Below are 16,241 nucleotides of genomic sequence, written 5' to 3'. Positions count from 1 at the left end.
ACCTGGAAAGATTCTACTTCCTTTACCCATGACTCAACCACACCACCTGGAAGGATGCTTCTTCCTTAACCCATGACTCAGCCCTACCACCTGGAAGGATTCTTCTTCTTTTGCCCATGACTCAGCCACACCACCTGGAAGTATTCTTCTTCCTTTGCCTATGACTCAGCACCTGGAAGGACTCCTCTTCATAAACCCATGACTCAGCCACACCACCTGGAAGGATTCTTCTTCCTTTGCCCATGACAAAGCCAAACCACATGGAAGGATTCTTCTTCATTTATCAGTGATTCAACCACACCACCTGGAAGGATTCTTCTTCATAAACCCATGACTCCACCACACCACCTGGATAATTCCTCTTCCTTTACCCATGACTCAGCCACACCACCTGGAAGGATTCTTCTTCATTTGGCCTTGATTCAACCACACCACCTGGAAGGATTCTTCTTATGTGCCCATGACTCAGCCCCACCACCTGATAGGATTCTTCTTCATTTACCCATGACTAAGCCACACCACCTGGAAGGATTCTTCTTCATAAACCCATGACTCAACCACACCACCTGGAAGGATTCTTCTTCCTTTGCCTATGACTCAGCACCTGGAAGGACTCCTCTTCATAAACCCATGACTCAGCCACACCACCTGGATAATTCTTCTTCCTTTGCCCATGACTCAGCCACACCACCTGGAAGGATTCTTCTTCATAAACCCATGACTCAACCACACCACCTGGAAGGATTCTTCTTCATAAACCCATGACTCAACCACACCACCTGGAAGGATTCTTCTTCATTTGGCTGTGATTCAACCACACCACCTGGAAGGATTCTTCTTATTTGCCCATGACTCAGCCCCACCACCTGATAGGATTCCTCTTCATTTACCTATGACTAAGCCACACCACCTGGAAGGATTCTTCTTTATAAACCCATGACTCAACCACACCACCTGGAAGGATTCTTCTTCCTTTGCCTATGACTCAGCACCTGGAAGGACTCCTCTTCATAAACCCATGACTCAGCCACACCACCTGGATAATTCTTCTTCCTTTGCCCATGACTCAGCCACACCACCTGGAAGGATTCTTCTTCATAAACCCATGACTCAACCACACCACCTGGAAGGATTCTTCTTCCTTTGCCTATGACTCAGCACCTGAAAGGACTCCTCTTCATAAACCCATGACTCAGCCACACCACCTGGATAATTATTCTTCATTTACCCATGACTAAGCCACACCACCTGGAAGTATTCTTCTTCCATTGCCTATGACTCAGCACCTGGAAGGACTCCTCTTCATAAACCCATGATTCAGCCACACCAGCTGGAAGGATTCTTCTTCATAAACCCATGACTCATCCACACCACCTGGAAAGATTCTACTTCCTTTACCCATGACTCAACCACACCACCTGGAAGGATGCTTCTTCCTTAACCCATGACTCAGCCAAGTCACGGCGCTTGGCAGGACAGAGGTTGGCGCAGGTTCTTCAGAGGGCACGATGGCGAAGCAAAGCGCACTCAGCTTTCCGTGGGCAGCGATACAGGGGTGACAAGTCTTGGCAGCAGCTCCTCTTTTAGGGGGTTAGCGCCCAATGTTCCTGGGGCGCAGTTCAGCGGGCAAGTTCACAAGCAAGCCCTTGGAGATCTTTGTAGAAGAATGCACAAGTTGCAATAAATAAAGTCTTTCTCAGTCTTTGGTTTCTCTCCTTCTTGCAGCAAGGCACCCACCACAGGCCAGACTCTCAGGCTAGAGACAGTAGTCCTCCATGCAGCTTTCCCAGGTCCTTCTCTTCGGGCAGAGTTTCTTCTTAGCGCAAACCGGATCTGATTTCTTAGGAGCAGGGCTCCTTCTTTTATACACCAATTCTTTTGTCTTTACAGGCCAGGGGGCCTGAGCCTGGTTCAACCCAGTTTTGGAGCACTCTGTTAACGGGAAGCTGCCTTCTTCTTTCAGGGTGCAGGGAAGGGACATCAGACGCTCCCCAGGGGGCGGAGCCAGCATTGTGGTGGCAGAGCACAGCCCTATTCAGAGTCAAGGGGCACTCCCCCCACCCATCCTGGTGTAATCTCTCTATTCACCACCTGTCAACCCCAGCCTGTCTCCTGGTATTCCCCAGCCCTGTCACACACAGAAACCAGACAGCAGACACACATCAATGCAGAGGCGGGCTGAAATGGCCAGGCAAGCAAATGCTAACTTTCTAAAAGTAGCATTTGCAAACTCAGGATATTAAAATAAACTTTACTAAAAGAAGTATTTTATTATTCTGAGTTCAGGCATACTAAACTTGACTTTCTACCATGTTCCCTGAGCTTGCTGGGATTATAGAGTGTCATAAATCCAGCAGCCCATTCTGGCCTATGCGAATAGGTAGCCTTACAATAGTGAAAAACGAAAATGGCTGTAATTCACTATTAGGACATGCCACACACATCAGGGCTTGTCCTACCTTATGCTTACAATGCACCCTGCTCCCGGGACTCACAGAGGGCTTCCAGTGTGACACCCCCACACTCCCAGGACTCATCCAGGGCTTTGAGTGTGACACCCCAGGACTCACCCAGGGCTTCCAGTGTGACACCCCCACACCCCAGGACTCACCCAGGGCTTCCAGTGTGACACCCCCACACCCCAGGACTCACCCAGGGCCTCCAGTGTGACACCCCCACACCCCCAGGACTCTTCCAGTGTGACACCCCACACACCCAGGGCTTCCAGTGTGACACCCCACAACCCCAGGACTCACCCAGGGCTTCCAGTGTGACACCCCCACACCCCCAGGACTCACCCAGGGCTTCCAGTGTGACACCCCCACACCCCCAGGACTCACCCAGGGCTTCCAGTGTAGACACCCCGACACCCCCAGGATTCACCCAGGGCTTTGAGTGTGACACCCCCACACCCCCAGGACTCACCCAGGGCTTCCAGTGTGACACCCCCACACCCCCAGGACTCACTCAGGGCTTCCAGTGTGACACCTTCACACCCCAAGGACTCCCCCAGTGCTTCCAGTGTGACACCCCCAGGACTCACCCAGGGCTTCCAGTGTGACACCCCCACACCCCAGGACTCACCCAGGGCTTCCAGTGTAACACCCCCACACCCCAGGACTCACCCAGGGCTTTGAGTGTGACACCCCCACACCCCCAGGTCTCACCCAGGGCTTCCAGTGTGACACCCCCACACCCCCAGGACTCACCCAGGCTTCCAGTGTGACACCCCCACACCCCCAGGACTCACCCAGGGCTTTGAGTGTGACACCCCACACCCCCAGGTCTCACCCAGGGCTTCCAGGGTGACACCCAGACCCCCAGGTCTCACCCAGGGCTTCCATTGTGACACCCCCACACCCCAGGACTCACCCAGGGCTTCCAGTGTGACACCCCATACCCCAGGACTCACCCACGGCTTCCAGTGTGACACCCCCACACCCGGAGGACTCATCCAGGGCCTCCAGTGTAGACACCCCCACACCCCAGGACTCACCCGGGGCTTCCAGTGTGACACCTAGACCCCCAGGTCTCACCCAGTGCTTCCAGTGTGACACCCCCACCCCCAGGACTCACCCAGGGCTTCCAGAGTGACACCCCCAGGTCTCATCCAGGGCTTCCAGTGTGACACCCCCACACCCCTAGGACTAACCCTGCGCTTCCAGTGTGACACCCCCACACCCCCAGGACTCACCCAGGGCTTCCAGTGTGACACCCCCACACCCCCAGGACTCACCCAGGGCTTCCAGTGTGACACCCACACCCCCAGGACTCACCCAGTGCTTCCAGTGTGACACCCCCACACCCCTAGGACTCACCCTGCGCTTCCAGTGTGAAACCCCCACACCCCCAGGACTCGCCCAGGGCTTCCAGTGTGACACCCACACCCCCAGGACTCACCCAGGGCTTCCAGTGTGACACCCCCACACCCCAGGACTCACCCAGGGCTTCCAGTGTGACACCCCCACACCCCCAGGACTCACCCAGGGCTTCCAGTGTGACACCTCCAGGACTCACCCAGGGCTTCCAGTGTGACACCCCCACACCCCCAGGACTCACCCAGGGCTTCCAGTGTTACACCCCCACCCCCAGGACTCACCCAGGGCTTCCAGTGTGACACCCACACCCCCAGGACTCACCCAGTGCTTCCAGTGTGACACCCCCACACCCCTAGGACTCACCCTGCGCTTCCAGTGTGACACCCCCACATCTCCAGGACTCACCCAGGGCTTCCAGTGTGACACCCACACCCCCAGGACTCACCCGGGGCTTCCAGTGTGACACCCCACACCCCAGGACTCACCCAGGGCTTCCAGTGTGACACCCTCAGGACTCACCCAGGGCTTCCAGTGTGACACCCACACCCGCAGGACTCACCCAGGGCTTCCAGTGTGACACCCCCAGGACTCACCCAGGGCTTCCAGTGTGACACCCACACCCCCAGGACTCACCCAGGGCTTCCAGTGTGACACCCCCACACCCCAGGACTCACCAGGGCTTCCAGTGTGACACCCCCACACCCCAGGACTCACCAAGGGCTTCCAGTGTGACACCCCCAGGACTCACCCAGGGCTTCCAGTGTGACACCCCCAGGACTCACCCAGGGCTTCCAGTGTGACACCCACACCCCCAGGACTCACCCAGGGCTTCCAGTGTGACACCCACACCCCCAGGACTCACCCAGGGCTTCCAGTGTGACACCCACACCCCCAGGACTCACCCAGGGCTTCCAGTGTGACACCCCCACACCCCAGGACTCACCCAGGGCTTCCAGTGTGACACCCCCAGGACTCACCCAGGGCTTCCAGTGTGACACCCCCACACCCCAGGACTCACCCAGGGCTTCCAGTGTGACACCCACACCCCCAGGACTCACCCAGGGCTTCCAGTGTGACACCCCCAGGACTCACCCAGGGCTTCCAGTGTGACACCCCCAGGACTCACCCAGGGCTTCCAGTGTGACACCCACACCCCCAGGACTCACCCAGGGCTTCCAGTGTGACACCCCCACACCCCAGGACTCACCCAGGGCTTCCAGTGTGACACCCCCAGGACTCACCCAGGACTTCCAGTGTGACACCCCATGTTGGACAGGCCCCAGAAGGGGGCTCGCTCCCTCCCCGCATGACAGAGCCAGGACACCGACTCGCCAGGAGCCACCCACAGAAGCAACCCGTAACCCGTCCCACACGGGACGCCTGCCCCCGAACATCTCCGCATCACCGGCCTGGGCACCCACCAGCACCATTGCCCGGGCCCCGCCGCCATCTTGGACACTGCACCACGAGGCCGCGTGGCCTCAGCTCGACCCTAACCCTGGGCCTGGCCAGGCCCCGACATCCCGGCACCACCATCCACCCAGGAGGTGAACGGACCACTTGGCAGGTCAATGGGAGAGAAGAGTTTCGATGGCTCTCCCCCGCCAGGTGCCGATCGCCCCCAGCCTCCCCGGGCACAGGCTCCACCCCCCTGCTGGGTGTCTGGACTCCCTCATCCCGGACCTCCCGACCTCCAAGTGCGAGGGTCCGGACATCAAAGGGCGCCAGACCTATAACTGGGGCAGCTCCAGAGCAGGAAGGCAGTTGTATCCTGGAGTCGAGAGACACCGTGAAGAACTCATCCTTGACGGACTGCTGGCGCTGCAGCAGCCTTGCCTTGTGAACTGTCGTCCTGCCCGCTGGCGCTGCCGCGGCCCTCTGCAACCTTCATCCTCGTCGGGACCTGCTGGCGCTGCCGCGGACCGTTGCCACCTACGATCTCCTCGGGACCTGCTGGCGCTGCCGCGGCCCGTCCTCCTAGAACGCCGAGCTCGAGGATTGTGAGCTACCCATCATCGCTCGCAACTGCCAGATTGGTAACAAGACTGTCCCGCTACCCCCTCTTCCCTTCCAAGAGACTAGAATCGAGGGGACCCCTGAGTCCAGACCTCCTTGTACCATTCTACCGTACTTCAAGATTGCTTATAAAGAACGTTAAACCTTATCTTTGTGTGGTGTCCATCTGTGGGGGGGAAGTTACTTGTCTGTACGATCGCTGGAGACGGCTCTCCCCGGAGACCTCTCCCCTTGTCCTCGGCCGACCCTCCAGGTCCCGTCTAACATTGGTGGCCAGCGGCGCGATCCGAATCAACGCGTACCGTACAGAGAGTAACTCACCCCACGACTAAACCACCATGACAACCAAAGAGAGCGGATCCACAGAGAAATTCCAGATGGATAAATTGGAAGAGTACAGCCATCGAGAGTTAAAACAGTTCTGCATAGAACTAGGCATTGCTACCACCGGTCTGAGCACGAAAGACGACTTCAAGCACGCCATAGAATCTTGGGCGGAAACCGGGGTCGCCAGACCCCGGGACCAAAACGTCGAAGCACCAGAGACCAACACCACTTCTCCCGAAGAACGGAGAGCGGGTCTCTCACAGGAAGAGATCCGAGAAAGAGAAAAAAACAGACTACACAAATTAGAGTTGGCACGGCTCAAGATGGACGGTGAGCTAAAACTAACGGAACAAAAACTGAACTTAGAACACTTACGGCTCCGAGAAGAGCGGGAAGAAAAGCAAAGACAAAGAGAACTCGAAGAAAAGAGACTGGCATACGAACACGAGCGCAAGCTAGCTGAAATCGAACTACGAAAACAAAACAAAGAACTAGGGGTGCCCGAGCAACCGCGCACCCCGGGCGCTACGGAACAAAAAGTCCACATCCCCAAGGACGTCGTCCGAGAATATTATCGGAACGACGACATCCAACAGTGGTTTAAGGCCTATGAGATCGCCATGACCTCCCACCGGATCGATCGAAGTGACTGGGGAGCCGGTCTATGGGGGAGGTTCGTCAATGAAGGCCGCAATGCCCTGCTACAGCTCCCGGACCACCAGATGACGTCCTATGATCACATGAAGGCCGCCCTCCTCACTCGGTATGGACTCACGCCCGAGATGTACCGCCAGAGGTTCCGCGACTGCACCCGGATCCCGGGTACAACGTGGGTGGAATATGTGAACTATTTTAGCCGAGCCTTCGAAGGGTGGATCAAGGGTAGCCGAGTCACCACCTACGAGCAACTCTTCAACCTCATTGTATGGGAGCACCTCTCCAACAACTGCTTCGTCGAGCTCAGGCAGCACCTCCTCGACAGTAAACTGACTGACCCTCGGCAGCTCGCCGCTGAGGCTGACCGTTGGGAGAGCACCCGCGTGGCCCGGAGTGGGCCAAACGAGCAGAACCGAAACAACCAAGGTACTCATCGTCCCCGAGGAGGAGGAGGAGGCCAGGGCCGGGGCAGAGATGCCGCCCCAGCAGCTCCCGTCAACAGCACCCCGCCCTCGGCTGGGCGGGGGAACCCTCCGATGCGCCCAGGGTTCCGAGCCAATGTCACGTGCCATCGGTGCCAGCGGGTCGGACACTATGCCAACGACCCGAACTGCCCCAAGAACCAGACTTCCGGGCCCCGCCAGGTCGCGGCCGCCGCCCTAGGAGAAGAACAAACTTCCGAAGAGCATGAAGAATACGAACAGGAGCAGCCCGAGTGGGAACCTGCCGCCATGGTCCTGGCTTGCCTAGGGGGAAGAGACATGGTCCCGCGGGTCCCCCTACCCGCAAACACCAGAAAATACAGCCGGTGGGTGAACATCAACGGACGCAAGGCCGAAGCCCTGCGTGACACCGGAGCCAGTGTGACGGCCGTCCGCTGTCACCTGGTGACCCCAGAACAAATCCTGCCAAACGTCCTTTGCCCTGTCCGATCAGCTGACAATTCGGAAAGCCTATGTCGGATGGCCTGTGTCCCCTTTGAATGGGGAGGAGTGTCCGGCATGCTGAAAGTGACTGTCCGCGATGATGCCCCCGTGGACTGCCTCCTGGGAAACGATCTCGAGAGTTCCCCGTGGGCAGCCGTTGAGAGAAGAGAACACCTGGGGATGCTGGGCCTCCCAGACTGGGCGTGCGTAACAACCCGGTCCATGGCCGCCCGTGCCATCCCCAGACCCGAAGAGCCTGAATGGCCAGCACCTCCTCCCCCGATCACTCCAGAGGAAGACGCCGGCCGCCCTGACCTCCCAGAACAAGCCCCGGAAGAGCCCGCTCAGCCTCAGGACCTTCCAGACCTGGCTCAGTGGCGTCAAGAGGGGGGGCCCACCCAAGAACAATTTCGGCAGGAGCAAAAGACCTGTCCCTCCCTCGAGGGACTCCGACAGCAAGCCCTCGCCCAGAGCGCGGGAGACACCGCAGGGGCGCACTGGATCTACTGGGACAACGACTTACTGTACAGCAAGCAGAGAATTGCAGAATTAGGGGCCAGTCGGGTGCTGGTGGTACCCCTCCGTTTCAGAGACTTCCTTTTAAACTTGGCCCACGATGTCCCCTTGGCTGGGCACTTGGGGCAAGATAAAACCTACAACCGCCTGGTGACACACTTTTACTGGCCCAAGATGCGAAATGACGTTTCCAACCACTGCCGGGCCTGCCCCACCTGCCAGGCCAGTGGCAAGAGCGGCCGAAAACTCAAGGCACCCCTACAACCATTCCCCGTTGTCACCACCCCGTTAGAACGAGTGGGAATAGACATTGTGGGGCCCCTGGACCCCCGGACAGCACAAGGGCACCGATTCATCCTAGTCCTAGTGGACCACCCCACCCGTTATCCCGAAGCCATCCCCCTTCGAACAGTGACAGCACCAGTGGTAGGCCGAGCCTTGATGGGGATCTTCTCGCGAGTGGGCTTCCCCCGGGAGGTCGTCAGTGACCGGGGCACGAACTTTATTTCGAAGTATATGAAATCCCTCTGGCAGCAGTGCGGGGTCACCTACCGTTTCACAACCCCCTATCACCCACAAGGAAACGGACTGGTCGAACGGTTCAACCGCACCCTCAAGGGAATGATTATTGGGCTGGAGGAGCCCCTACGCCTCCAGTGGGACGTACTACTACCGTGCCTCCTCTTCGCCTACCCAGAAGTCCCCCAGAAGTCCCTCGGTTTCAGCCCTTTCGAGCTCCTGTACGGGCACCCTGTCCGAGGGCCCCTCAGCCTAGTGAAAGAAGAATGGGAGATGGCCCCCCTGAAAACCCCTCCGGATGTCTACAAGTACCTCCTGACCCTCCGCAACCAGACCAGGCGATTCAGGGAGATCGCTAAAGCCAACCTAGAGGCCAGTCAGGAGGACATGAAGAAATGGTACGATAAACATGCCTCCTCCATTGAGTTCGAACCTGGTCAGCAGGTGTGGGTGATGTCCCCCGCCGAACCTTGTGCCTTGCAAGATAAATGGACAGGACCCTTCAAAGTGGTCGAACGCAAGGGCCCTGTCACCTATCTCATCGACATGGAGTCCCCCCGAAACCCCCTCCGGGTCCTCCACGATAACAGACTCAAACCACACTTTGTGCGCTCGGAGCTCAGCCTCCTGATGGCTACAGACAGTGGGGCGGAAGAAGACTCCGAGCCACTCCCTGACCTGCTGAGGACCCGTGAGAGGGATGGTTCCGTGGATGGGGTCCGACTCTCCGATGCCCTGACCCCGGAGCAGCGCCAAGGCTGTCGGACCCTCCTGTTGCAATTTGCGGACCTGTTTTCCCTCACCCCCGGGGTCACCCCCTGGTGCCTTCACGACGTGGATACTGGGGACAGTCCCCCTATCCGACACCGGGCCTACCGCGTCCCGGACCAAGTGCGCGCCTGCATCCAAGAAGAAGTCACCAAGATGCTCGCACTCGGGGTCATCGAGCCCTCAGACAGCCCCTGGGCCAGCCCGGTCGTACTAGTACCCAAAGCGGCCGCCCCGGGCACCACCCCCGAGCTCCGGTTCTGCGTCGACTATCGGGGTCTGAACGCTGTCACCCGAACCGACGCCCATCCTATCCCCGAGCAGATGAACTGGTCGACCGCATGGGGGCTGCCCGCTACCTAAGCATCTTCGACCTGACAGCGGGCTACTGGCAGATCGGCCTCACCCCCAGGGCCCAAGAACGATCCGCTTTCTCCACCCCGGATGGGCACTACCAGTTCACGGTGATGCCCTTCGGTATGAAAAACGCTCCAGCCACTTTTCAAAGACTTGTGAACCAGGTATTGGCGGGCCTCGAAGACTTGAGCGCCGCCTACCTGGACGATATCGCAGTATACAGCCGCCACTGGTCAGACCACCTCTGCCACCTCCGAGAGGTCCTGCAGGCCCTTCAGCGAGCTGGCCTCACCATCAAGGCCAGCAAATGCCAAATCCGCCAAGGGTCCGTGACCTACCTGGGACACCAAGTGGGGAGCGGTCTGGTGGCCCCTCTCCAACTCAAGATCGCTGCCATCCAGTCCTGGCAGTCCCCCGTCACCCAAACCGAGGTACGAGCCTTCTTAGGGCTCACAGGATACTACCGGAGGTTTGTGAAGGACTATGGCAGCATTGTGGGGCCCCTCACGGAACTCACATCCAAAAAGCATCCCAAAACGGTCAACTGGACCCCAGACTGTCAAGCGGCCTTCGAGAAACTGAAGGCCGCCATGTGCACCGCCCCGGTGCTCCAGGCCCCCGACTATAGCCGTGAGTTCATAGTCCAGACCGATGCCTCGGACCATGGCATTGGGGCCGTCCTCTCGCAACTCAACTCCGAGGGGGTCGATCAGCCGGTGGCCTTCATCAGCAGACGCCTACTGGCCCGAGAACAGCGCTGGAGTACCATCGAGCGGGAGGCCTTTGCAGTAGTGTGGGCCCTCAAGAAACTCTGGCCCTACCTCTTCGGTACCCACTTCCGGGTACAAACAGACCATCGCCCCCTGCAATGGTTAATGCAGATGCGGGGGGAGAATCCCAAACTGCTGCGATGGTCCATCTCCCTGCAAGGGATGGACTTCACTGTGGAGCATCGCCCTGGTCAAGATCACGCCAATGCGGATGGCCTGTCCCGCTTTTTCCGCCTCGACGGAGAGAGTCCCCAAGAGGATGGGTGACTCTCCCCGCCTTCAGCTGGGGGGGACGCATGTTGGACAGGCCCCAGAAGGGGGCTCGCTCCCTCCCCGCATGACAGAGCCAGGACACCGACTCTCCAGAAGCCACCCTCAGAAGCCACCCGTAACCCGTCCCACACGGGACGCCTGCCCCCGAACATCTTCATATCACCGGCCTGGGCATCCACCAGCACCATTGCCCGGGCCCCGCCGCCATCTTGGACACTGCACCACGAGGCCGCGTGGCCTCAGCTCGACCCTAACCCTGGGCCTGGCCAGGCCCCGACATCCCGGCACCACCATCCACCCAGGAGGTGAACGGACCACTTGGCAGGTCAATGGGAGAGAAGAGTTTCGATGGCTCTCCCCCGCCAGGTGACGATCGCCCCCAGCCTCCCCGGGCACTGGCTCCACCCCCCTGCTGGGTGTCTGGACTCCCTCATCCCGGACCTCCCGACCTCCAAGTGCGAGGGTCCGGACATCAAAGGGCGCCAGACCTATAACTGGGGCAGCTCCAGAGCAGGAAGGCAGTTGTATCCTGGAGTCGAGAGACACGGTGAAGAACTCATCCTTGACGGACTGCTGGCGCTGCCGCAGCCCTGCCTTGTGAACTGTCGTCCTGCCCGCTGGCGCTGCCGCGGCCCTCTGCAACCTTCATCCTCGTCGGGACCTGCTGGCGCTGCCGCGGTCCATTGTAACTACCATCCTCGTCGGGACCTGCTGGCGCTGCCGCGGACCGTTGCCACCTACGATCTCCTCGGGACCTGCTGGCGCTGCCGCGGCCCGTCCTCCTAGAACGCCGAGCTCGAGGATTGTGAGCTACCCATCATCGCCTCGCAACTGCCAGATTGGTAACAAGACTGTCCCGCTACCCCCTCTTCCCTTCCAAGAGACTAGAATCGAGGGGACCCCTGAGTCCAGACCTCCTTGTACCATTCTACCGTACTTCAAGATTGCTTATAAAGAACGTTAAACCTTATCTTTGTGTGGTGTCCATCTGTGGGGGGGAAGTTACTTGTCTGTACGATCGCTGGAGACGGCTCTCCCCGGAGACCTCTCCCCTTGTCCTCGGCCGACCCTCCAGATCCCGTCTAACACCCCCACACCCCAGGACTCACCCAGGGCTTCCAGTGTGACACCCCCACACCCCGGGACTCACCCAGGGCTTTGAGTGTGACACCCCCACACCCCCAGGACTCACCCAGGGCTTCCAGTGTGACACCCCCACACCCCAGGACTCACCCAGGGCTTCCAGTGTGACACCTCCACACCCCGGGACTCACCCAGGGCTTTGAGTGTGACACCCCCACACCCCCAGGACTCACCCAGGGCTTCCAGTGTGACACCCCCACAACCCCATGACTCACCCAGGGCTTTGAGTGTGACACCCCCCGGGCTTCCAGTGCATCACCCCCACACCCCCAGGACTCACCCAGGGCTTCCAGTGTGACACCCCCACACCCCAGGACTCACCCAGGGCCTCCAGCTTTAGGTGCACGAAGTTGAGTCGTTCGTCCTCCAGGGTCTGGTGTGGGGGGGTTGGCACATTGATGTATCCGAAGTGGACCTGGTTACACAGATAGATCTGGACTTCTGAAAGGGAGAGAAAGAGGGGGTTAGATGGTGGGGGGGCAGTGCAGGGATGACCGACTCTGGAGCTGGTCACTTCTGCCATCCGACAGAGGCGGGTGGGACGGCACAGAAGAGAGCGGTGACTGTGCTCCAACGCCCCCCAGCGCCTAGAAGCAGAGTCAGGAGGAGCAGCACAGGAAGAGCAGGCAGGAGTAGCAACACAGCAAGAGCAGGCAGGAGAGCAACAGAGAAAGAGCAGGCAGGAGTAGCAACACGGCAAGAGCAGGCAGGAGTAGCAACACAGCAAGAGCAGGCAGGAGAGCAACACAGGAAGAGCAGGCAGGAGTAGCAACACAGCAAGAGCAGGCAGGAGTAGCAACACAGGAAGAGCAGGCAGGAGTAGCAACACAGGAAGAGCAGGCAGGAGTAGCAACACAGCAAGAGCAGGCAGGAGTAGCAACACAGCAAGAGCAGGCAGGAGTAGCAACACGGAAAGAGCAGGCGAGAGTAGCAACGCAGGAAGAGCAGGCAGGAGTAGCAACACGGAAAGAGTAGGCGAGAGTAGCAACACAGGAAGAGCAGGCAGGAGTAGCAACACAGAAAGAGCAGGCAGGAGTAGCAACACAGGAAGAGCAGGCAGGAGTAGCAACACAGCAAGAGCAGGCGAGAGTAGCAACACGGAAAGAGCAGGCAGGAGTAGCAACACGGAAAGAGCAGGCGAGAGTAGCAACACAGGAAGAGCAGGCAGGAGTAGCAACACAGAAAGAGCAGGCAGGAGTAGCAACACAGGAAGAGCAGGCAGGAGTAGCAACACAGCAAGAGCAGGCGAGAGTAGCAACACGGAAAGAGCAGGCAGGAGTAGAAACACGGAAAGAGCAGGCAGGAGTAGAAACACAGAAAGAGCAGGCAGAAGTAGCAACACAGAAAGAGCAGGCAGGAGTAGCAACACGGAAAGAGCAGGTGAGAGTAGCAACACAGCAAGAGCAGGCAGGAGTAGCAACACAGCAAGAGCAGGCAGGAGTAGCAACACAGCAAGAGCAGGCAGGAGAGCAACACAGGAAGAGCAGGCAGGAGTAGCAACACAGCAAGAGCAGGCAGGAGTAGCAACACAGGAAGAGCAGGTAGGAGTAGCAACACAGCAAGAGCAGGCAGGAGTAGCAACACAGCAGGAGCAGGCAGGAGTAGCAACATGGAAAGAGCAGGCGAGAGTAGCAACACAGGAAGAGCAGGCAGGAGTAGCAACACGGAAAGAGTAGGCGAGAGTAGCAACACAGGAAGAGCAGGCAGGAGTAGCAACACAGCAAGAGCAGGCAGGAGTAGCAACACAGCAAGAGCAGGCAGGAGAGCAACACAGGAAGAGCAGGCAGGAGTAGCAACACAGCAAGAGCAGGCAGGAGTAGCAACACAGGAAGAGCAGGTAGGAGTAGCAACACAGCAAGAGCAGGCAGGAGTAGCAACACAGCAGGAGCAGGCAGGAGTAGCAACATGGAAAGAGCAGGCGAGAGTAGCAACACAGGAAGAGCAGGCAGGAGTAGCAACACGGAAAGAGTAGGCGAGAGTAGCAACACAGGAAGAGCAAGCAGGAGTAGCAACACAGAAAGAGCAGGCAGGAGTAGCAACACAGGAAGAGCAGGCAGGAGTAGCAACACAGCAAGAGCAGGCGAGATTAGCAACACGGAAAGAGCAGGCAGGAGTAGAAACACGGAAAGAGCAGGCACGAGTAGAAACACAGAAAGAGCAGGCAGAGGTAGCAACACAGAAAGAGCAGGCAGGAGTAGCAACACAGAAAGAGCAGGCAGGAGTAGCAACACAGGAAGAGCAGGCAGGAGTAGCAACACAGCAAGAGCAGGCCAGAGTAGCAACACGGAAAGAGCAGGCAGGAGTAGCAACACGGAAAGAGCAGGCAGGAGTAGCAACACAGGAAGAGCAGGTAGGAGTAGCAACACAGCAAGAGCAGGCAGGAGTAGCAACACAGCAGGAGCAGGCAGGAGTAGCAACATGGAAAGAGCAGGCGAGAGTAGCAACACAGGAAGAGCAGGCAGGAGTAGCAACACGGAAAGAGTAGGCGAGAGTAGCAACACAGGAAGAGCAAGCAGGAGTAGCAACACAGAAAGAGCAGGCAGGAGTAGCAACACAGGAAGAGCAGGCAGGAGTAGCAACACAGCAAGAGCAGGCGAGATTAGCAACACGGAAAGAGCAGGCAGGAGTAGAAACACGGAAAGAGCAGGCACGAGTAGAAACACAGAAAGAGCAGGCAGAGGTAGCAACACAGAAAGAGCAGGCAGGAGTAGCAACACGGAAAGAGCAGGCAGTAGTAGCAACACGGAAAGAGCAGGCGAGAGTAGCAACACAGGAAGAGCAGGCAGGAGTAGCAACACAGAAAGAGCAGGCAGGAGTAGCAACACAGGAAGAGCAGGCAGGAGTAGCAACACAGCAAGAGCAGGCCAGAGTAGCAACACGGAAAGAGCAGGCAGGAGTAGCAACACGGAAAGAGCATGCGAGAGTAGCAACACAGGAAGAGTAGGCAGGAGTAGCAACACGAAAGAGCAGGCGAGAGTAGCAACACAGGAAGAGCAGGCAGGAGTAGCAACACAGAAAGAGCAGGTAGGAGTAGCAACACAGGAAGAGCAGGCAGAAGTAGCAACACAGCAAGAGCAGGCGAGAGTAGCAACACGGAAAGAGCAGGCAGGAGTAGAAACACGGAAAGAGCCGGCAGGAGAAGAAACAACGATAAAAGAGCAGGCAGAAGTAGCAACACAGAAAGAGCAGGCAGGAGTAGCAACACAGGAAGAGCAGGCAGGAGTAGCAACACGGAAAGAGCAGGCGAGAGTAGCAACACAGGAAGAGCAGGCAGGAGTAGCAACACCGAAAGAGCAGGCGAGAGTAGCAACACAGGAAGAGCAGGCAGGAGTAGCAACACAGGAAGAGCAGGCAGGAGTAGCAACACGGAAAGAGCAAGCAGGAGTAGCAACACGGAAAGAGCAGGCTGGAATAGCAACACAGCAAGAGCAGGCAGGAATAGCAACACAGCAAGAGCAGGCAGGAATAGCAACAGGGAAAGAGCAGGCAGGAGTAGCAACACAGGAAGAGCAGGCAGGAGAGCAACACAGGAAGAGCAGGCAGGAGTAGCAACACGGAAAGAGCAGGCAGGAGTAGCAACACAGGAAGAGCAGGCAGGAGTAGCAACACAGCAAGAGCAGGCAGGAGTAGCAACACGGAAAGAGCAGGCGAGAGTAGCAACACAGGAAGAGCAGGCAGGAGTAGCAACACGGAAAGAGCAGGCAGGAGTAGCAACACAGCAAGAGCAGGCAGGAGTAGCAACACAGCAAGAGCAGGCAGGAGTAGCAACACAGCAAGAGCAGGCAGGAGAGCAACACAGGAAGAGCAGGCAGGAGTAGCAACACGGAAAGAGCAGGCAGGAGTAGCAACACAGCAAGAGCAGGCAGGAGAGCAACACAGGAAGAGCAGGCAGGAGTAGCAACACGGAAAGAGCAGGCAGGAGTAGCAACACAGCAAGAGCAGGCAGGAGAGCAACACAGGAAGAGCAGGCAGGAGTAGCAACACGGAAAGAGCAGGCAGGAGTAGCAACACAGCAAGAGCAGGCAGGAGAGCAACACAACAAGAGCAGGCAGGAGTAGCAACACGGAAAGAGCAGGCGAGAGTAGCAACACAGCAAGAGCAGGCAGGAGTAGCAACACAGCAAGAGCAGGCAGGAGTAGCAACACAGAAAG

The 16,241-nt window shown here is 58.1% G+C and overlaps 1 protein-coding gene across 3 annotated transcripts in view; it reads right to left on the bottom strand.

Annotated features, from left to right (window-relative positions):
• CERCAM (cerebral endothelial cell adhesion molecule) overlaps nucleotides 1–16,241 on the bottom strand; it is a 202,271-nt gene that overhangs the window by 84,350 nt on the left and 101,680 nt on the right. For 2 of the 3 annotated variants that reach the window (XM_086924932.1, XM_086924930.1), the window contains one exon: nucleotides 12,412–12,531. The exons of the other annotated variant lie outside the window; for it this stretch is intronic. In XM_086924932.1, the coding sequence (XP_086781058.1) occupies nucleotides 12,412–12,531 (120 nt within the window). The remainder of the gene's footprint in view (nucleotides 1–12,411; nucleotides 12,532–16,241) is intronic. 3 annotated transcript variants of the gene reach the window in all.

Source organism: Lissotriton vulgaris, chromosome 5 (genome assembly GCF_964263255.1).
Source record: "Lissotriton vulgaris chromosome 5, aLisVul1.2, whole genome shotgun sequence".
Lineage (NCBI taxonomy): Eukaryota > Metazoa > Chordata > Amphibia > Caudata > Salamandridae > Lissotriton > Lissotriton vulgaris.
This window is presented reverse-complemented; position numbering and strand designations above follow the sequence as displayed.